The sequence below is a fragment of the Chelonoidis abingdonii genome, chromosome 2 (genome assembly GCF_003597395.2).
Source record: "Chelonoidis abingdonii isolate Lonesome George chromosome 2, CheloAbing_2.0, whole genome shotgun sequence".
Classification (NCBI taxonomy): Eukaryota; Metazoa; Chordata; order Testudines; family Testudinidae; genus Chelonoidis; species Chelonoidis abingdonii.
The window spans coordinates 235,260,456-235,284,103 of record NC_133770.1 but is presented as its reverse complement, the minus strand read 5'-3'; the positions used below and the strand labels follow the sequence as shown (position 1 = coordinate 235,284,103).

At 39.5% G+C, this 23,648-nt stretch overlaps 1 protein-coding gene across 3 annotated transcripts in view; it reads right to left on the bottom strand.

Annotated features, from left to right (window-relative positions):
• Positions 1-23,648, bottom strand: part of CHD7 (chromodomain helicase DNA binding protein 7) — a 187,941-nt gene that overhangs the window by 58,580 nt on the left and 105,713 nt on the right. For all 3 annotated transcript variants that reach the window (XM_075063037.1, XM_075063039.1, XM_075063038.1), the window contains one exon: positions 7,473-7,903. In XM_075063037.1, the coding sequence (XP_074919138.1) occupies positions 7,473-7,903 (431 nt within the window). The remainder of the gene's footprint in view (positions 1-7,472; positions 7,904-23,648) is intronic.

The window sequence follows — 23,648 nt, the reverse complement described above, 5'->3', positions numbered from 1 at the left end:
AAGAACTTTAAAACAGCTTCCATTTATTTAAATTCATAATTGCATATCAGGGATGCTAGTTGGAAGAAAGAACTTGGTAATTTTCAATTCTGTAACTTCTAATAAGAAACTCAAAACTTGAACTGACGTAAGCATTTATCAGATGAGAGCATATTAATATTAAGATTTGTAAAACAAATCATACAAATATATTTACACCATGTTTTGGTTTTAAGGATTTCTAGGGTGTATTTTTCCTGTTTTGTAACATGGTTATATATTTAAAAACAATGTTCACAAGAAATTTTTGTATGTTGACATGTTAATATATTGGGAAATTTAAAAATACAACTTAATTAGAGCAAAATTCTAGGGCACAGTAATATAGTTTAGCTTTCAAAAATCTCTCAATTCTGACAACGTTCTAAAGAGTTTGGTAACACTGAAAGAACCACATAAGACAAATCATTAAAAAAATAATCTATAAAACAGTTCCCCTTCCAACCATCCTAGTGTGCATGCTACACATGGACAGAAGTCTCCCCTACTATGAGGCTCCATTTCCAGCATTTATTTCCGCTCTAACTGCCACAAATTATACAATACTACAGCTGAACACTGGGCCCCTTTCCTTTCATCTGCACGCCAAGAGCAATCAGATTACCCTGGTAACCAGTGGTCACATGACCAGCACCTGCTCTTTTGGCTGGATGCCACTGACTAAAGCCATCTGCTTCTCTCAATCAGCTTTCAAACATTCTCAACACCTGCGCTGCAGCGTTTTGTGGTTTCTTTTATCAAATCAGTGCAAAACTGCTTCCAAAACTTTACATATTTCTCAAATTTGTTTAAATCAAAGGTAAGCTTGTCAGAGAGTTGAACCATTGCCAGGTAAAGTAAGTTGACAGGCTAGTGCTTTTCACTGGTGACCTCTATAAATCAGAGCAAAGCATACAATTTAATTTAGTAGTAGTTACTATGCCCTGGGTGCACGATCACATATGAATAACAGGCTTAATGTCCTGAAGAATAGCACAGCCCAGGTTTGATAAAATATCAGTTTCCTGAAAGACAAGAAAGTGCTAGTGATTCTCTGTCTGCCCTTCCTAAGAATGCTCTATGGAATGTCCACAAATTGTTCAAGTCGTACAGCATCTCCAAATGCTTATCACACAGGAAGATTCAGACAAAGAACATGCATCCCAGTGAGGTACTTGTAGCGGATTTAACTACACAAAGATTTCTTTCTGAACTCTATTAGACCTTCCCCTCTTAGTAACAGTAGAGGGTGTGAGCTAAACACCTTCATATGTGCCTTTTATGACCCAAATATATAAGCTGTGCTTCAACTCCCGCAAGTCTCTCTTAGTAATAGGAGATATGTACCAAGTAATTTGGACAGGATTTCAAATCATCTTCATGCCATGGCTGCTGAAAGTGGGTACATATAAAAGTACTATTCACGTGGGGGAAAAATAATCTAATCTAAATGGCTTTATTACAGCAATTTTTCTACAAGTCCTATATTTGGCTTTAGTGAACAAGTAAACTGCAGATTCCGTTGTTTAATAATTGCAATTATTTTTTTAAAATCTATCCACTATATCATTTAGAAGAGAAAGGGTGAAGGAAACTACAAAAGCAACAAGGCTCAGTCTCTGAACTGAATGACGATTTGCATTCATACTGTAGTCATGCTGCAGGCCCACTAGGAGGTGACTTCACCTGGTGGGTGGGAACAAACACTTCCTGAAGCTGTCAACAATCTTGCTTTCCTCTCCATGGTTCACAAATCAGGTGCAATGCTCATAACTGCTAAGTGGATCCCTTACAACCTGCTTTGCTTCCTAACTAGTTAAATCCACCTGCTAATAAAAAACAAATCCCATTCAGAGTTTAGATACTTCAGGTATTTTAGGGCCCAACTTTTAGATGTAGATGCCTAAAGTTAGATGCCTAAAGACAAATTTAGGTATCTAAAACCAATGTTAGACAGCTAAAAACTGACTGATGCATTAGAAGCCTGTATTAAATATCAACATGTACAGGATGGTATTGCCTAATGTTTTGGAATAAACTCAAGATGAGATAGGCTACTTGTACATATTTAGGTCACATGCACAAGATCTCACAGGCTAAGTGGTTCCAGGCACCGAGCAGAATGCATCAACTTGGCACAGTTTAAAACAAACAAACAAAAATAAAAACAAAAATCAGAATTTGCTGTTAAAAATAGCCCTTTTATTTAAAGCATACACACCACCAGGCATCATTTCAGATTCCATGATTTGGAATCCGGTATCCAATACTAACTTTGTGTTGAATGTTCTTATTCCTTAAGGCAGCATATCATACCATCCCATATAAAATCACTAGCAGCATAACCATCAGAATGGCAATGGGGGACAATAATAATAAAAGAAATACAGCACGAGAGGAAAAAAGTGTGACAACAAAGAAGAAAGAATTAAAGTTGGAGACAATGTGCGTCCCAACAAAATAAGCTTTTTGTCAGTCAGACAATAACCACCACCAGAAGAGCCAGGTCAATGCATCACAAACTGGGATTGCTGAATCATGCAACTTGAAAGTATCAAAAAACACTGTGGCAGGCTCCAAAGGACTGAGCAGGAAGGTCAACTAGTTCTTGTTATAAATGTACTCTGTTGAGTTATTTAATCTGATCGGGGATTACTAACTGGTCCGTTTATTCATTAGTGTAATGTAAAAGAGGGTCAAGGTTGACCAAAACATTAGATGGGTACTCTTATTGTTGCCTAAAAATCCAAAAAAATAAATCCTATGGTTAAAATTCTGATCCCTTTCTTTTTTCATTTGTGCGACACTAGCCCACAGACAAATTTCTAAAATAAACCCTGCAATAAAAGGAAAATCTGAAAAAATTAACATGCAACCACTTGCCCTGGAAAATGAATTTAGCCAACAACCCTGTCCCACAGTTGAGTTCTGCTCCCCAGTCCACCTGACAACAGAGTAGGGGAGCGGCATGCCAACCCAAAGTACTGCAGGCATGCACTCAAGGAAAGCGGATGAGTCATGTGACTGGTGCTCTGCTTATGTGCTGCAAGCAGAAGAGGAATCAGGGTGCCCTGCAGGGATGAATGATCTTCTCTCCCATTTCTGGTGGAGATGGAAGTCTGTTTCCATCCTCTACAGGTGAGAATGTTGCATTAACACCACCTCATTCCAGTAGCTTTGGAATGCAGGAAGGAGAGAGGAGCTTCATCCCAGAAGGCAATAAGTTAGATATACACAATAATTCAGAATTTAGTAAACACTCATTAGTCAAGGTGATACAAAAGACAAGAGCTCCCCCAGCAGGGTCCAAGAGCTGTGAGGGTGAAAAAGCCAACAGTTCCTTTTATTCATAAGCAGGATGCTGCCCTAGACTTCATCTTTATTATGGCATTTTGCTTAGGTTTAGTCCTCCTGATAATAGGTATAGAGAAAGCTTTAAAACACAAATCCTCCCAAACTTAATTGTGTCCCTTGCACAGGGCCAGGGCCAGCTCCAGGCACCAGGTCAGCAAGCAGGTGCTCGGGGCGGCACGTCGGGCTCTTCAGCGGCGGGTCCCTCAGTCCCTCTTGGAGGGAAGGATCTGCCACAGAAGAAGAAAGTGGCACAGTGGAGCAGCTGCCAATTGCGGCTTCCCTTTTTTTTTTTTTTTTTTTTTTTTTGCTGCTTGGGGAAGCAAAAACCCTGGTGCCGGCCCTGCAGAGGGTTGTTCTGCAATACAAATCTAAAGGGCCAGGGGGCTTTGTTACAACATGGTTATCTCATGCCCGGCTCAAGATATTGGTCGGTTGAATGGGCTGACTATGTCCCATAACTGGCTAAAGGCTTGGGTCTAGGTTAAAGTGTCCACACTAGAATTGTTAACCACGTTGTAACTGGGTCACAAACAACCATGTAATAACCAAGTCATCTGACTCTCATACTGCACCTTAAGTGACTGCCTTAAGGAGAGCTGCATGGACTTTAGGAGGAGATACTGGACATTTCAGAAGTGCACATTTCCCATTTCCCCATCTTCCTCAAAACTAATGGATGGTTTCCTGTAGACAGAGACAGAAAAACTTACTACTTCCTCTCCCTCAAATGCTGGCACTGACAAAATTTCTGTACAGCCTGGGATATAGTGGAACATTTTCTAAAAGTTTTTAGAAAAACCAAAAAGCTTTTCAGATGTTTTATACTCATTTGAAATAACTAATAGAAAAAATGGCAGTAGGGATGAACAAATTTCTTTTAGTAACCTGGGCTACCCGACTAAAAAGGAAAACTGGCAGACTTTAGTGACCCACAACCTTTGGCGCACATGTAGTCAATATACTGAAAGAATGTTTTTGGATACTATCTTATCTATACTCAGGGCTCAAAATTTTGCACTGTCTCTTATATGGCTACAGTGATCTTGAACTGTGGGGGTGGGGGAGGGGGGGCTTCATTTCTTCCAGCCGCCATTTCTGTATATCATTTTAACTATTGCTTTTTTAGGGCCAGACTAGCAGCCACAGGAAGTTAAACCATGCCATCCTAGTCCACGGACTTGCTTTCCAAAAGTACCAACTGTACAGTGAAGTTCATTTTTGAAGTATTTTGAAGTTTCCTAGATTTCTGGGGTGCCACTGGAAATGTATTTCACAAGAGCACTACAAAAGTCAACTTCTTCTCTTATTCAGCTGTTTGTTCACCATGTGATTGCAGTGTATCTCAACCACACAGCTTACACATTTCTTCAACGCTTACTCCAAAGAAAGGAGGAGGGGAGATTCCAAGATTTTTCTATACTTTCATGGTCAATAAGAGGATTACATGGCTAGTTAATTCTGATGTGCTGTTTTAATAAAGTATGCATATTGATTAGAATAATCTGCTACTTTAGTGTATTTTGCCCATTTTATAATTGAATTCAATTCATTTTTTCATCCTTTCACTTCAGTGGTAGTTTCTGTCTCTGCCTGTGTACTGTCTACTTAGAGATACTTTTTGAACAATCCAGTAAAAGGGGCTACCCTTTTCCAACCGAATTTGATTAATGGAAATGCCTCATATTTTGTATGTAGAAAGAGACACCGCTGATTGTCTCTGAATTTTCTCTCACTTCAAACACTTATTCCATCCCCTAAGAAAATGGCTTTTTACATAAAACTCAAGTCAGTTTGAGGTTGAAAGTAACCAGTATCACATATAAACTTTCCAAAATGCAAAACTGGCACTACTGTAATCCAATGCCTAGGAGCAAGCTACTATGACAGTATAACAAGCACTAACGACCAAAACACCCCATCACCTTCAGCACCACATATTTGATTTATGTAATTATCCTTTGCCACTCAGAATTTACATTTAGGTGCATCCATTTTAGTCATCTCTGCTATTGTGATGTTATATCCTTCCTAGTGGAGTAGCACTATAGCAAGACCAAGATACATCACTTAAGATTCCTCTGACCATCTGAAGCACTGTGGCTCAGATTATTGGTTTATCCTGTTGATTCACTTAAAACTGATTCAATTACCAATGTTACTGGACAGATTTCCCAGTCTTTGCATGGCAAAAGCAGGCAAATATTTTTCACAGAAGTCATATTCCTTATTAATCTGTTACACACACACCCCACCCAAGTCAGTAGGTTCTTCGACAAAGTTTACCTCCTAGATACTGAAGCTATCAAAGCAGACAAACTGGATTTGAAAAGTACATTTGGCAACAATGAATCAAGGCTGTGACTGACTGGGCAAGTACACTTTTCTTGAACAGTCCTGCCTATTGGGGTAAGAGGCTGCAAGTGTTGTTCATGCTCCCAGGTACATTTTTCCCACTAAGTGGGAAGAACAGCACTTTGCAGCTATGAAAAGTTTTACAAAATTCACCCTTCCAATTACAAGGGGTACTGCAAAGGGAGGAGGAAAGAGAATTAAGTCCCACCCTCTCCACCCCCATAGGCATGCAAGAGAACAGCTCTGTTCCCTGGAAGGAGAGTCTACTCCCCTGCCCCCAAAGTGCTGTCCCATGACTTCACTTGGGGTGACCTGCACAGACTTATCAGCCTGGGTTATGTGACATCTCAAATGTTGAGGCCTGATGTCAATCTCAATTCATAGGAAACAACATATTTTGGAACTAAATTCTTTCTAACCTTGGTTTGTTAAGCATTATTAAATTCTTAAAGACTGTCTGTAGAAACTATATTCATAGCACTTAGTTGAAAAGGTTGGCAGTGAGAAGCGTTTTTCAAATAAATCTCATGTCTTTCACTTCTTGATGTAGAAATGGCTGGGTGAGACCAATGTTATGGTGAGAGGTTGAATTAGATAATCATAATAGTCCTTTCCCTTTGTGGCCTTTTAAAAAAAAATCTCACAAAACCCAAAAACTGTGAATATCCTGTCCCCATGCAAACAGTTAATCTTTTCATTTAGCCGATACAGTCCTCTAGTTTCAAAAGGATACAGTGGGAAAGCTGTTCAGTCCAGTACCTAGATTCGGTAACATGTAACCGAAAATTAAACTACTGTATGTATAAACCCATCATTTCAGCAAACATTATATATAAAATTTTGTAAATTATAAGTAGGTTCAACTGTACTGGAAAGCTAATAAAGCTTTTACAGTACATTTCATCCTGCCAACTTATACAGATTCTTCAATAAAATACTAGTTTTGCTATCCACCCAAAGAACCTTTCATTCTTACTAGAAGTCCATAATATCTGAGCTTCATTCATCCATATATCTGTATCAGAAAGAATTAAACAGTAACCAACCTTGCAGAATACATGCAAAGCTGTATTTGATTTTGTTAATCAAAATGTTTTTAATCTTAATACAAATGGATTCTGCAAACTGATTTGGATTAACCAGGTCTGGCTATGCTTCCATCTGGAAGTTATATATTTTCTAACATTAGCCACTTCTTGAAAAATAGATTCAGATGTTTGGAACAGGTTCAGAACAGTTGTAAGAAATTTTAGATATAAACGAAAAAATCAGTTTTAATGTCTTTTTCCCCTCTCAGTTTTCTCAGTGAACATTTGTACTCATGATAGTCGGGGGGGGGGGGGTGGAGGAAACAGGGACTGGGGGGTGGTTTGCTTTGGAATGACTGTGTACAGTACTGCGATTTGATCTCTTATGTTGCCTACTAGGATTTTAACCCTGACCCTAAAAAGAATCATGATACCAAGTGGAGATAATTCTTCTGTTGCAACTACTAGGAAACAGGGTTAGAGAAGCTACAATTTTTGTAACAGCATAACTATTTCACTTAGGGCTGTGTGGGTTTTTTGCCCTCCCCCCTTTAAGAAAAGGCAAAATAGTTAAAAATTGGTATAATCCCTAGCCAACAAAATGTTCCCCCCTCCAGTCTTTTTGCATTATTTTTTTTAAAATTCCATGAATACACACACTACATTATTTTTGCTTTGAATGCCAACTTATCACATACCCAAAGAGATTTCCTGACCTACCTTGTCTTTTTGCTAGTCTTGGGTTTCGGTGTGGTATTTTTTGTTTTCTTTTCCTTTGGCTCTTTGGGAGGCTTGGGGGTTTTGGGAGGCTTGGGTTCCTTAGGCTCCTTCTTTTCCTTGGGTTCTTTAGGATCCTTCGGTTCCTTTTTTGACTTGGGCTTTTTCTTTTTCTTTTTCTCTTCCAGGGAACAATCCAATGAGTTCCTGGTTTGATCCTGGCTGTCAAGACCACCAGGAAAACCTTCCTTACCAAAACCTTTACTGGGACCCTCTGCAAGAATGTGATTGTTTTTCTTTTTCTTCTTCTTTTGCTGAGGCTGCTGTTCAATCGATGGCAGGTAATCATCATTTTTCACTAGCTGGGTATTCAGTCCACTAACCTGAGTCATATCCGGCACTGGTTTCTCTACAAAGGGCTCCGATGGAGAATGCTAAGAAATACAAATAGGCATTAAATTAGTATAGCATAATAAAAACACACATTTGTTGTCCATAAAATTGTTTACTTAGAGCTCTATATTTTAGGGCTCAGAGGTCATGGAGGGAGACAAGAGAAAACAGAAGGTAACGTTAGTTGGTAACATTTCAAACAAATATTGTTCAATAATTATAAGCACTGCTATGCTGCTTTAAGGTTGTGGCAGAACAGCTATAAAGTACTGAATATTGCAAGTATAAAATTCTTCACAACTAAACAAATCTGCATAAAATGGTATAAATCCACAACAACATTTCATACACCAAATAAAATTAATTTAGACTTAAAAATGAAAAGATAAGGCAGACATTGGCCTCATCCCGCCAACCAGCTGTTTTATTTAGCCTGACCATATGAAGCTGGGGAATATATTCTTGGGGGCTGGGAAGTTGGGGGGGGGAGGGGCAGCAGCAGCATCATAAGCTGAGTGGTGTAACAGCAGAGCCCCTTCCCTGGTGGCATGAGGGAGGGGCAGCCAAGCCAATTTGGGTGCCATGATGACTTGTCTCTACCTCCACTCTGCTCCCCTTCAACACAGGCTTCAACTCCATCCCATGCCACCTAACTCTGGTTACTTCCTATGCTTGGTGGAGGGTGGGGAGTGAAGGCCCTGGCTGAAACCTCATTGGCTTTCAGCTCCCAAATCATCAATGGGTAGGCAGTAACGAGCTCGGAGGCATGGGACAGAGGTAATCTGTGCTGATAACGCAGCAGAAATTTTACTAAAAGACTGCATACCTCAGCAATCTGGCTCAACCTTTAATTTTTGGAGGGAGGGAGGTTGTTTTCTGTATGGCCTGACAAAGGGGTTTTTAGTGGATTTTATGGCCCTCTGCTATCCTAAAGTTGTCCATCTCTGAAATGAAGGTTATTCATATAAGATTTTCCCATGTTCTGGTAACAGCTATTTTGTATGCGTAATCTGGGACTTTTGTCATCTGAAAACAAGTATTAACTTTGGCTTCTATACATACAACTGGAAAATTAATAGGACACAAATACAGGGTACATTTACACAAGAGAACTGCATCGGTGCCATTTACACTAGTGCATGCATGACATCAACATTTTGACCAACATCCCAAGGATTGAACTGAGGATTTCTAGAGCTAAGAGCATGATCTTTTACAGCATATGCTAAAGAGCCATGGTTCTCTAGGTGGGGTTGTAATGGACTCTTATGCTCTGCAGATTGGGCACACAGGAGGACTAATACAAAAACATCCACGCTGTTCTGAGTATGCGCAGTGTACCATGTTCTCACACAGCACTCCTCAAAAGCACTGCCTATGTGTTATACATGTCCAGGGGTGGGCTAACTTTTTGACCCAAGGGCCACATCTGGGTATAGAAGTTCTATGGTGGGCAATGAATGCTGATGAAATTGGGGGTTGGGATGCAGGATGGGATGAGGGCTTTGGCTGGGGGCGCGGGCTCTGCGGTGGGGCTGGGGATGAAGGGCTAGGAGCACAGAAGGCTGCTCCGGGCTGAGACTGAGGAGTTCAGTGGGTGGGAGAGGGATCAGGGCTCGGGCAGAGGGTTTGGGGCACGGGAGGGGGTCAGGGGTACAGGCTTACCTCAAATAGCTCCCAGAGGCAGCGGCATCTCCCCCTGCCTTCTATGCGGAGGTGCGCAGGCGGCTCTGTGCACTGCCCTGTCTGCAGGTGCTGCCCCGCAGCTCCTTGGCCAATGGGAGCTGCAGGGGCAGCACTGGGGGGCAGGGACAGTGTGCAGAGCCCCCTGGCTAACCCTTCGCACAGGAGCTGAAGAGGGGACATGCTGCTGCTTCTGGGAGCCACGTGGAGTGGAGCAAGCCCTTGATCCCACTCCCTGGCGGGAGCTCGAGGGCTGGATCAAAATGTCTGGAGGGCAGATGCAGATCCTGGGCCGTAGTTTGCCCACTCTGTGTGTGTCTCACAGTTCCTGGTATGATTGTCTGCAGCAAGTATAGAATGTCTGCATCTACTCTTGTTTTTGTTTTGTTCCACTCAGTGCTTTAGATAGTTCTGCCCTACACAACTATCCACACAAATGCTGTGAAGACAAGGAGTTATGTCATGCCATGGCATCACACTATCAATGCAGATGCAACTAGCTTCCCTCCACACCCATGGGATCTCCTACTAGATCAGCTCAGAGTTCGATCATCCAGAGTTTGCTATGACACGGAGGATTAAGGAGAAATATTACTGCTTTTCCCTATATTACTTTTACAACTTTGTGTTTTGTTGTGTAGTTTGCCTTCCCTATTTCTTTTTGGGTTTTGTTTCATTGAATTGTTTTCCCTCAAGATGAGGGAATGAGATCACAGGCTTGATTCCAGATGGAAGAGGGCCCTACACCAGGCTTTTTCTGAGGTCCAGCCTTTTGGAAGACAGGGATCACTGAGCCATGGAAAAAGTATGGGACGATAAGTAGTGAGGTGGATATTTCTTCTGGGGGCCAAGAAGCCTTGTGTAACTGTATGTAATGTCACTTTTTTCTTTGAGATGTTGGGTGTGTTTCAGAGTTGCAACTGTCTGACTGCAATTCCAACGCTGGTCTGCCATTTAAGTACTGGTAAAGGTGTGAACAGTCCAGTGTGTGTGTGTGTGTGTACACACACACACACAGTTTATTACCCATCAGGACCTAATATGTAACAAATGCATGTGGACCTATGGTATGTTACAGTTTTGTCAGGAGTCTAAATTATGGATAGCATGCCAAATTTTCCTAATATAGACACGTTTTATTTTGCCATCCAAGTTTTTTTATTTCAGGGTTTTAATTCCCCGTGGCTGTTAGAATAAGCTGCTGAATGTAAATCCAAGTAGTTCTGTCCTAGCAGCTGTATGTACACTCAGAATATTCAGCACTTATCCTATTAATGGTCTAGCATTGCATTAAGTTCACCAGTGGCTGTAACCACAGAAACACTAGCATAGACTGGGGGAGGTGTTTTCCCCCCCATTGTAGATACAGCTAGTGCCTCTGCTGCAGATCACAACTTTCCAAAGTAGCTGCAATGAAATTACCAAAAATATCACTTTTACTCTACTGATGCTTGGGAAAGCCTTAGATATCACCTCGTAGGAAATGGAACTATTCATGGCAGAGAAGTGAGGAGAGGGTTGAAAAGAAGGGAAATTGGATTGGGAGACAGAAGACCAAGGTTCTATTCTTGGCTACAACAATGACTTGAAGACAATTGCCCACGATCACAGAGCATCTCTTAGACTAAGTTCTTTGGTGTAGGGAACGTCTCAAGTATTTGTTGCAGTGGAGCACCAGATCTCAGTACAGACCTCTAGGTACTATTGATTTTCTGCTACAGCAGGAGAAAGGGATGGTTGAGAGATAATCTTGGAAGAATGAGTTTAGTTTAAGAGAAAACGGCAGGGCAGGTTGTTTCAAATTTATCAGACACTTTACCGATAGAGGCCAATATACAACATGGCATCCCTAAACATAGTCCAGGATGACACGTGGGAATTACCACACCAGACCATTCATGTGGTCCATATAGTCCTGTATCTGACTGTAGAAACAGATACTTCAGAGGAAGGTGCAAACAACCTGAAATTAGGCAGATATGCCTGTACATTAGGTCTCCTCCTAAATCCCTGTGGGAGATTGGCTTCCACCTTGAAGCATGAGGTTTAATATTCCTTCCAAAAATCTCTGTTCACATTAGTGATAACTATTATTGATACAAATAGCTCTTATAAGTTATTACCCACACAAGTGTCCAATCTTTTTATTTTTTTTATTTTTTTAAACCCTGCAAAATTTCTGGCCTCAGTATCACCATTTCGTAATGATTTCCACAGTTTAATTACATATGTGAAAAAAATATTTCCTTATCAGTTTTGAATTTGTCACTTTTTAATTTAATTGAATGTCCCCTTGTACTTGTGTTATGAGACAAAAAACAGAAGCTCTTGATCTACCTTCTAATGCCATTCATTTTATGTACTTTTATCATTTCATCTTATTCATCTCCTCTCTGAAAAATAATAAAAATACCAAAGTCTTATATAGTGCTCTTCATCCATAGCTCTCAAAGCGTTTTACAAAGGAATAACTCCACTCTTATCAATCTTTGAACCTTCTAATTTTGCCCCCTTTTTTTGGAAAAAAAGATAAGCAACCATTTCTGCACACAGCATTCGATGTTAGGTTATACTCCATCAACTTACATAAAAGTATTACAATAGTCCCCATATTATTCTCTATTATACCTATCCTAAAACCTTGTTTAACTGCAACTGCACATGGAGCCAACGTTTTCACTCAGCTGCCCACAATGGCACTCAGATCCTTTTCCTGAACGACACAGTGAATTTAGAACCCTGTAAGGTATACGAGTAATTCAAATTTTTCTCTCCATTGTTCATTTACTTTGCAATCTGCTTTCCATTTTTTCAGAAAAGTAGGGTGGTGAACACTCCTCCTAGGCTTTCCTCCAGGTTGCTGCCTTTGGATATCATCACAAAGACTTTTTCTTTTAAATCACACTTTAGATAGTAGATTGAGTTGTACTATCCAGACAGCAATGTCCAAGCCCTTGAAACATCCTTGCTTATTTTTTTGCCACTTGATTGCTTTTAGCACTGCTCTTAGTCTGGACAATTAAACTCTATTAAATCAATCAGTTTCATTGGTAAATATTCAGAGCTTCTGGTTTTGGTTCCAATGCCAAGGAGAAATATTTGTTTAAAAACGCTGTGATGGAATTTTAAAAACAGACTTTTCTATTGATCTTAAGTTTTGCAAAAGCTAAAATATCTAATTTTGGAGCCAAATTAGAGTTATTTTAAAAGTGATTCACAAGGAATTTAAAAAAAAAATGCCCTGCAGCCAGACAAGCCACTAACGTTAACAGTTTCAATAAAGTTTTTTCAGTGCATCTGCTCAATGAGCTACAAGACTGAGGATGTTTAAATTTTAGCCACTTTTCAAAATGTGCCTGTGAAGCCAAGTTCACAGGATTGAGCCACGGATTTCAAAATGAAAGTTATTTTATTTTTGTGTGCATGCACGCGCACACACTTTCATGACTTTTTGTGCAATCCAAAAATATACCTGCCTCAGCTTGCCTCTCCATCTCCTGAAAGATTTTTAATCTTTTGAAAAAAGTCAATCTAGAAATGGCAAGATTTAGAACAGATCAGTAAAAACCAGGATATTTGAAGTTGAGGCTCACATTCTCTCCAATTTTCCCCATGCACAATGGTGTAAAAATGACTGGTATTGCTGTCACAAATTTAACTTTTCTGCCTCATGTCAAGACTTTACATTAAAATGTTTAAAATATTGTTCCTGATCTCATTCCTTTAAGAACTTCTCAAAACTACAGTGAATTAAGTTTTGTAAGATGTCAACCTGTAGACTTCCATGTTCTTTCAGTCCCACTCACTACCTCAAAAAAGCATATACCCAATTTATATATTTCATGCACAAATTACGTATGAAATTGGAAAGCCAAAAATCTAAAAAAATTATACCAACTCCTATTCACAATACTGGGTTATTGAGAATTAAAAATAAGTATCCCAGTTCAACAAAATAAAATACCTTATACATTTAAACATTTCTATATTGCTAGAAATTTTCATACCTCAAAAGCATACATTAGTGAAACACGCTATGCCTGCTCTAATTAGTTTTCAGTTCATATTACTTCTGTCTCATTTTACTTTGCAAATGTTTTAAGTTTAAAAATTATATCAATATGATCTTAATTTTTAGCATTATACTTTTCAAAAGTGGGTGTGATTAAGTCTAATTTTCTGTGCATTTTGGGTTAATATGTTTGCACCAAACTTGATAACCCTGACTGACAGCCCCACATTGCTCCCTAGTGCAAAGCTGTGTTGGAGCAGCACAAATCTGGGAGGAGGCCGAGAGATCAGAGGCAGCATAAAGGATGCATTTCTCCACCCTAAAACTGTTGTCTGAATTGTTTTTTTTAAAACAGGGTTGAGAAGAAAAGGAAGGTAGGACAGGTTATTACCAGTAAATATTGGCTTAAACCTATCATAGGGACTTATTTCAAATAGTTCTTCATCTTTATATCTACATTGAATATGCAGCTCCAGGGTCATAATTTCCCATGACAGAACCCTGTTTTCCATTTATGAAAAATTACAAAACTGTATGTATTACATACTTTTACAAAAAGATTGAAAAAACTTACCTGCACACTTCAGAACACAAATCATCCTCCCCCGCTCCCCCCCCCCCACTGCTTTTAGTAATAAATGAGGCCATAATTTAGCATCTTGGTACAGAATTTAATCTTCCACATGAAAGAAACCAGTAAAGACTAAATACAAATAAGTATTAATCCTGTTTGATATGCAGGCAGAATTATTTTTGGTACTATTTGAAATAAGGTGAAAAAGGTGCTCAGAAATATTGCAGTGTTTACTAGATCCACATCTCCTTAAATCTTTTAGAGAAAAGCTGTTTTTGTAAACATTTAACAAGGAACAGATGGCCCGTTTTAATCATGTGAAAAAAAACCTGGAGCTCACATTAATACTACTACAACAGACTACTGGGTCTAGTCACCTCCCTAACCAGCATTACTGTCTTCAGCAATGCCATTTAATTTTACTATGGACATTTCCTCATCAATTCCCACTGCTCGACAGTTAATCAATGTCATTAAAATTCAATATGACCATGCAGGACATTGCTAAAATCTTGTTTATTAGAGCAAATGTGGAGATTCTCAAATCTTCAAAGATTTTAAAAACACAATTTATTAAACAATAACTTGACACTCAAAAATTGAGTCTGATGGCAAAATGTTTTCATAAAATTAAAGACCAGCCATATTTGACACAAATTTCACACAAATATGGTATTTATTTGAGAAAATTCTTCGGATCTGTACAATCTCACCCCGGGAGTTCACATTTATTTTTTTTTTTAATTTGCAAACAAACATTTGATGCTCAAAAGATTTAATAAATTAAAAGTAAAGAAGCTTGTGCTCCATGGATGTTTACACATTTAGATCCAAACTCATTTTCTACTGCTCAGAAAAGATGGATGGCTCAAATGAGGCCTGTTATGTAAAGTGGCAGGATGGACAGCATGCAGAATTAATCCAATGACTGTTAGTGTGAGCGAAGGGGGGAGGAAATGGTGGGGAATTAAGGAGGAGACAATCTTTCTGGTGCCTTAACAAGGATTGAAACAACGTGAACTATACTTAAGTAGTGATAGCACATGAGTGTCAGTTCCCTGGCAGAGGAGCCTCTTGAGATACTGAGCTTTTCAGCTCTACAGTAAGAGCAGCAGAGTATGTGACTTGACTCAGCTAACTTTGTCAGATATAAACACCAGAATTAAAAAAATCCCTATTTACTCTGACAGCTTAGAAACCCCATTTTAATTTGCATCAGGCGCTCTTCTAGACTCCAGGAGCCCCTTCAGACTCTATGAAGCACATCTAGGGTAACCACATTTTATTTACACTTTTGGACTCTTATCTGTTAATCATGGCATATAACTTGAGAAGAAGTGTCCAATTAGTTTCCTGACTCCAAAATCTGAACTGCTCTCAATACCATCCCCAAATTACGGGACAATATGATACAGATCCAAACTTTTTGGTTTAAGCAAATTACTGCTGAATACTTTTCCTCAATAACAAGTATAATTCTGGTAAGTTTTATCTCCTCCATCTAACAGATAAGCTATTCTCTTCAGAAAGATGCAGACAGCATCCAGTGACTGAATTCAGACCTCTTATTAAAGAGGTGGCAGTAGGGCCAAGAGGTTAGACAACAAGAGACAGCAGCAACACATCAGGAAAATAGAGTTCTGTATAAAGCCAGGGCCCTACCAGATTAGCAGATGTGAAAAATGTGTCACGGACCATGAAATCTGGTCTTTTGTGTACTTTTATCCTATACTATACAAATTTCACGGGGGAGACCAGTGGTTCTCAAACTGGGGGTCCTGACCCAAAAAGGGGTCAGCAGATTATTGTAGGAGGTTGCAGTAATGGCATCCTTACTTCTGTACTCCTTCAGAGATGGGTGGCTGGAGAGCAGTGGTGCTCAGCTCTGAAGGCAGCACCCTGCCAGCAGCAGTACAGAAGTAAGGGTGACAACATCATACCATGCCACCCTTACTTCTGCGCTTCTGCCTTCCAAGCTGGACGGCTGCAGGCTGAGGGTCCAGCTCTGAAAGCAACAGCATAGAAATATGGGTGGGAATACCATACCATGCCACCCTTACTTCTGTGTTGCTGCTGGCAGCAGAGCTGCCTTAACAGTTGGGTGTTCGGCCAGAAGCTGCCGCTCTCCATCCACCCAGCTCTGAAAGCAGCACAGAAGCAAGGGTGGTAATACTATGATCGCCCCTACAATATCTTTGTGCCCCCCCTACCTCTTTTGGATCAGGACCCCTACAGTTACAACACTGCAAAATTTCAGATTTAAGTCTCTGAAATCATGACATGACTATTTTAAAAATCCTCTGACACTGAAATTGATCAAAATGGACCGTGAATTTGGTAGGGCCCTAACCATGGAGATTAGTCATTAGTAGGTTCAAGCTCGATGGCAAGGTCGTCAGGGAGATTAAGTCTCCACATACAATATATACCTCATTCCCATCACTTTGAATCCCTTCATTAGCTCCTCATCTTTACTTACCTGTACTAGGCCCTATAGGACTTTTTACCTAAATATCTATGCTCATTTTCTTTTACCACCCCTCTCACTCCATATGCTGTTCTTAAAACTTTCACTCTCCTGATTCCTTTGCCTTCATACCACTCTGTTTTGGGCCTTCTTTCATGCTGCCCCCTACATCTCGAACATGCTCAGGCCTAGTCAACACTAGCAAAAACAGTAATAGCAATAGTCCAGATGCAAAGCTGGAAGAATCAGAAGACAGGGCTCACCACTATGTGTTTGTCAACCCTGCAATTGAAGGTGTGCTTGGAGCTGGAGCATGCATACCCATGCTAGCTATAATCCAGCAAATGAAGCTAAAAATAGTGGTGTAGATAGAGCACTGCGGGCTGAGCAAGCCTGACCAGAACCCTCGATACGTAGTCATTACTAGAGCCCACACTTGGATCAATGTCGCCATGTCTTCATTCCTATTTTTAGCTGCACTAGTTAACATAGTATGAGAATGTTTACATGAGCTGCAATCATACCCTCGATTTCAGCATAGACATACCCATAAAGTCTTAATCAACTACTAGTACAGATGCACCAGTGCTGGAATATGGGTACAAACTCACTGTCATCCAGCAAGACTATTCTTCCTTCTTTAAATCCCTCTGTGCAATCTCTCTCCAAATAATCCTTCCTCATTCTCATCTGCTCCTAATCCACCATCTTAAATTTAACTGCAAGATCTTTTGGAGCAAGGGTAAATCTGATCATACATAAGTGTTCAGGCAAAATAGCATTATTCATTGCCATTCACTTACAAGATACAATAGTAGTAAGACCTCAAATACTTACCATAGTAAATATTTCAGGCTCCAGGGTGACAGCTGATTTAATTTGCTACAAATTAATTTTTTCAGAGGTCCCTTTTACAATATAAGGAAAAGGCAAAACTTTTTGAGAAGAACAATTCTGAAGAGTTTTCACATTTTCTTTAAATACTGTAAAGAAGGCTAACATATTATAAACTATTTTACAAATGGGTAGGGTAATAATTAATCTTGAAAATCTTTAAATTAACTTTGTAAATCTGGGGACACATTGCCATGTCTCATTAACATCTTTTGAGCAAGAAATAGCGGTAACAGGCCACTTCACCTAAACAATTTATTCAATCTTGTATTTAGCTATGACATTCTGAGTAACTTTCCCAGACCTGAAGCAGAGCTCTGTGTAGCTTGAAAGCTTGTCTCTCTCATCAAAGTTGGTCCAATAAAAGATATCACACCCCCCTTTGTCTCTCATATATGCTGGGACCAACACGGCTACAACATCACAGCATAAGAGTTTTAGTCATTTTCCCAGGGAAATACTTCAACAAAAAATGTGGGTATCCTTTAAATGCCATTTTATTTTTAAAACAATTTTTTGATCCCCTATGAATGATAAGGATTTATTCTGAAAAGGAGAAACTGATTGAATATAAAATGGGAAGTAGTAAAACTAGCTATACACAAAGTTCTGTCAAGATGCCCAAAGTAAACTGAAAAACAGAAAATTATTTTTGCTAACTTAAAGTAATCTTAAGTGTTTTACAACTGGTACAAAATTTTCAGACAAATTACTTTCAAGTTGACGGTGTCCTAAAGATCATGAGAGAATGATTAGAACTGTCCTCCAATAGGCCCCAGTTCTATATTCTTAGGCCATCATTGCAAGAGCACATTAACCCACTATTTAGCTGAGCTGAAGATACAACCCAATCATGGTTTAGGTGGGTCACCACCACAAGCAGCTGATAATTCTCCCCATTACAGTGTTGACAGCCAGTGGAAAGAATTCAAGGAAATTAGTTGGGTTTGCAAATGATCCCCAAACAAGGAAGCATGTGGATACATTTTGCAGTAGTTGGATGTAGTAACATTTGCTTTGATACTTGCCTGGAGCACTGGGAGTTACAATTCCTAAATTGTGGTCTGTGAAGCACTGAACACTTGGTGGTGGCTATGAAGAGTTGACTTATCACACTATATTGACTCTCCTTGCTTGCACTGAAAGACTTAGGCCATGGCTACACTGGCGCTTTACAGCGCTGCAACTTTCGCGCTCAGGGGTGTGAAAAAAAACACCCCCCTGAGCACTGCAAGATACAGCGCTGTAAAGCCTCAGTGTAAACAGTGCCGCAGCGCTGGGAGCACGGCTCCCAGCGCTGCAAGCTACACCCATAGAGGATGTGGAGTACGTGCAGCACTGGGAGAGCTCTCTCCCAGCGCTGGCGCTGAGACCACATTCGCACTTCACAGCGCTGTCGCGGCAGCGCTTTGAAGTTTCAAGTGTAGCCATACCCTTAGAACTGATAGGAGGGGAAATTGACATGAAGAGCAAGAAAAGACACTAAGACAGCTGAATATACATCTACTTTCCAAGCTGCTTTTTCACATAAGCTATTGCAGTAGTTGCCACAGCCATTTTATACATGGGATGGTCCACAAAACAGCTCTATTATGAACTGGTCCACAGTATGAGAGTGTTGAGGACTCCTGGCTTAAGATAGCTGTGCAAGACCACTGCTAAAGAATTTAGGGTGAATTCTACACATTACAAATCTAGCAATGCACACATCCTAACTTGACATGTTTTTCCTATGAATAGAGTAGTCAAAACTTCCCAAGTTAACAGATTTTACCAGCTCTAGTTGTACTGCCATCAACACATGATGGGACAAACTGGACATAGAATTCATCACAGTAATGACCTCAGCTCAACATCTTCACCATCCTGCTGGCAGAGTTCTATTTCAAATGGATTGCACTTATCCAACCCATAGTCACCTCTATGAAAGTTCCTGACACCAATTTATAGCACAATGGAAAAGGTTGTACTTCAGTTATCTATGGTCCAAGAGGCAAGAAACATACTAATGAAATTCCCACCCTGCACTTTTCATACTTGTGCCCAAAGAACTCAAACATTAAGTAAAAAGGTGGGGGAAAAGGATGGACACACTAAAGGAAGCCTGACATACACACAAACTATCTCACCATTACTTTTGATCTCATGTCTTTGACGTATGACCTGAGCCAATGGTCTGTTTTTACATGATTTTGGTTATCCGTTTTCTTATAGTGTAAGCTGGACTTTTCAGTTGCTCCAACACAAGATTAAAAAGGAGCCTAACACTAGAAAATCCCGCTGGTTATTCCAACAGTATACATAAACAGAAGGTTTACTCTCAACTTTATTTACAACAGGTGCTGGCTATGCAACTTTTGCTAACCTAATGGAAGTTGCCTGGGTGAATTCTCATAACAAACTGCCATTACTCCAGACAAATATTTTGAAGGAATGTTACATAAGACTGAAGAATTTGAAGTAGTTTTGTGGGAAATTCAACACAATAGTTAGGCTGATATTACAAGAAAAAAATCACACCTATTCACCTTAATGCAAGTGTTCAGAACTAGTGTAAGTTGTTTTGCTATATAATTCCTGTAAATAATAAGTTGTGTGCTTCTATCTTAGTTGCAAAAGATTTATCTCAGTATAAAACTGAACACAGTAGCTGTAGCAAAATCAAAACCCTTTTGCAGCTATGTCTAGAAACGAGAAAGTTCTTTTGGAAGGATGAGAATTATATTCTTCTTGCTACCCTCCTACTTCTTCCCCCAACATAAAAATATGTTCTTTCAAGTTAGGCACTGAAGTTCCAGTCTGTAACATATAGCCTAAGTTGGAAGGAGGCAGTTTCAGCATCACATTCATAATCTCGACGTGACATTGTAGTCACTGTCAGGCCTTGGTTGGTCTTCTTAAGAACTAGCAGTCTTTATTTAGTATGCTCAACACTTTTATAGCCAGGTTATTGTAATTAATAAATACCCCAATAATTTTTTTTTTTAAATCAAGCAATGCTTCAGATCACTTAAAAGTGTTTTAGAATCGCCCTTGTTCATTCAGGTTCTCGTCTAGCAGTAAAGTTCACTTCTCCTACCCACATCTTAATTACAGTAGCATATCAAACATCACCCGGCTTAGTGCAGAGCAGTACTCCAAATACCAATACACAGAGCAGACAACCCACTAATGTTGATGCTAAAAGATAAATTAGTAAAGTCCATTTATCTTCCCATTTCAAGATGAAATTGGGAAATAAAATTAACCTAATACACAATGAAAATTGGAATCCCTTAATATACTAATGTTCTGTCTTTTCTCCCAATCCCATACAAACAGTTACGGACAAAACTGTTTAATTAATAGCTACATATGAAATTATAAATTCAGAAGATATGGCAGTGCTGCTTGTTTAGTGAACTTCTAATTCAGAAAGAATAGTATATACTTGGGCCCAGCTCACTAGTGAAAGCATCATCTAGTGGTTAAAAGCTCAGAATTGGTAGGCCAAGAGATTTGGGTTCTGTTGTCAATTTTGCCATAGACTGACAATTTGGGCAAGTTGTCTTTTTTTGCACAGCTGTTTCCCCACCTGTAAAAAAACAAGAATACCACCAACCTGACCAGATTAATTCACTGTTTAGAAAATGAACCTCTTAGATGAAAGATGCTTTAGAAGCTCATGTTAAGACACGAGAATAAAGGTGATGTCTACAAAATGGTTTCAAAAAATTCATTTTCAGAATATTGTAAAATTTGTATTAATGATATTATGGAATGAATAATTATTTATACTAGGATTTTGAGTTAAGATTCAGCTTATCTGATTACACATTTTAGTGTTGATATTAGAAGAGGCTCCCAATACCAGTAAGAATCAAGGGAGACAAACACGCCATCACATGCTATGGAGGTAACTGCTAGCTTTTCATCCTAAGAGTTAGGTTCTTTGACTGACTAAATTGATTGGTTTTGAGAAAGTCTGCACAAGAATAGTACATTAACCTACTGGTGCAATAGCAAATGTGGATCCAGTTTACTGGGCCAATGAAAATAGTGTGTGCATAATCTACAAAGGAAGTTTCACGAAATTTGTCACTAAGCATACCTACCAACCACAGTATGAACAAAGAGCAAAACCTTTCCCCCTAGAGGTGTAAGCATATAGCACTGTTACAGTAGCCAAGGAACAGGGAAACAGCTTATTGATTTCACCCTTCTCTCAAAATGAATCAAATACTTAACTTTACTGACAGCAGAGTTTAATTACCCTCAACTCATGAAACTTTACTAGAGGTTAGGCAAAGACAGTTTAAGATTTAAAGAGGATAATTATGTCCTTAAGGCTCATTCCAGTAGGAGTTACACATGAAACTGAAGCTATAAAAGCAATTAAACATTTTACCAACATTTAAAGGGTCAAAAAAAAAAAAAAAAAAAAAGGGAGGGTCATTTACCAACTAGAAATCTAGTAACACCAGTGTTATGTAGCTGAAGATATCATTGACATAACACTCTTTACAGATGGGGCATTGTTTTAGAACCCTTAGTTTTGATTCGTGAGCGCACACATTTTTATAGTAGGAACAGGAATGACCCCCTATTTAAGGTTGCCTAACACTTCCATTATATCAAATTCTTATACTTTTTTTGGAACAGCTCTAATATTTTCATTGTTTTCAGCAAGATTCTGAAATTTGACAAAGGGCTGGTTCAGGAAAGCGCCTTTTGCTGTCTTCATGAAAATCAATTCAGATAGATTGAGTTATAAATCAATTTTTTTTTCCCTTAGGCTACGTCTTCACTACCCGCCGTATAGGCGGGTAGCAATCGATCCCCGAACGCACTTGCATCGATTCCGGAACTCCACCAACCCGAATGGAGTTGCGGAATCGACAGGGAGAGCCGCAGACAATCGATCCCGCGCCATGAGGACTGTGAGTAATTCAATCTTAGATACTTCGACTTCAGCTACGTTATTCATGTAGCTGAAGTTGCATATCTAAGATCGATTTTCCCCCAGCCCTAAGATAAAACACCATTTCCCATCCATTTAACAGAACCTACTTTGTTTTTGGTTTGGCCAAAACCCAGCAGCATTCTAGAACACTGCATGTGTACCACTTTGTTTTTTCAACTTCAGAATTCTATACAAGGAGCTCATACTTGGATGTAACACACACAAAAAATATATATATTCTTCACTTTCTTTTATTCCCTCAAAATTCTCTTTGATTTAGGAGAAGTTGTAGCACAGCAGAAACCAGGAGACCAACTTCACCCCACAGCCTATGAAAAGAATAAATATCTTTGTCCCTGGCTATGCCACCTATAAATTCAGGTTACTCATACATAGATGAAGAGAGATTACCTACCTTCCATAGATGGAATTCAAGATTTGTGGTCCCTATCTATAATCCACTATAGGTATATATATGCTCCATGCATTTAAGACTGGAAGATTCTTTCTAGTAAGGTCTGTTGGCATGGACCTGCACACTCTGTCCTCTTGTGCTCTGAACCAGGGGCATAAAGGGTGGGCTTCTCCAGTTCCTTCTCTACTGCAAATCACAGTTAAGAGCCAAAGCAAAGTAGGGTAACAGAATACGGATAGGGACCACACATCTCAAAGAACTACGGTTAAAGAAAGTAACTGTGAGCCTCAGAAAACCCCCGATGCCAGTTAGCACACCTGCCATGATATATAACCAAAGGCGACATGAAATATATCACTGAAAAACGAATAACTCACGGATCATTAATATTTTTCATAATTTACATATAGTAAACCCAGAAAGATCCTTATGGATATGTGCTGGAAATACGTTTTTAAAAAGTATCTGGCAAGCAGTGCTTAAGCCACTCCTGTCTCAAGTGGGCGGAACAACATTCCTCATGTGGATGTGTCTCCAATGTAAATTAAACAAGGTGTGACCAAAGAAACAAATGCACATTTATGTGAAAGGCAAACAAAGCTGTAAGTGGGGGAAGCTGATCACTTAATTTCTGTGGGGAATGGAGATTGCATCCCCAGAAAGCCTTCCTGCCTCTTGAAGCAAGGTCAATGAACTCTGAGAAGACAAAAGCAGAGAGAAAAGGCCATTTTGGCGTCCTTCTTATCAGAGGAGACAAAGGAACCAAACACTGAGCTCTACATGAAGGGACCTGGCCAGA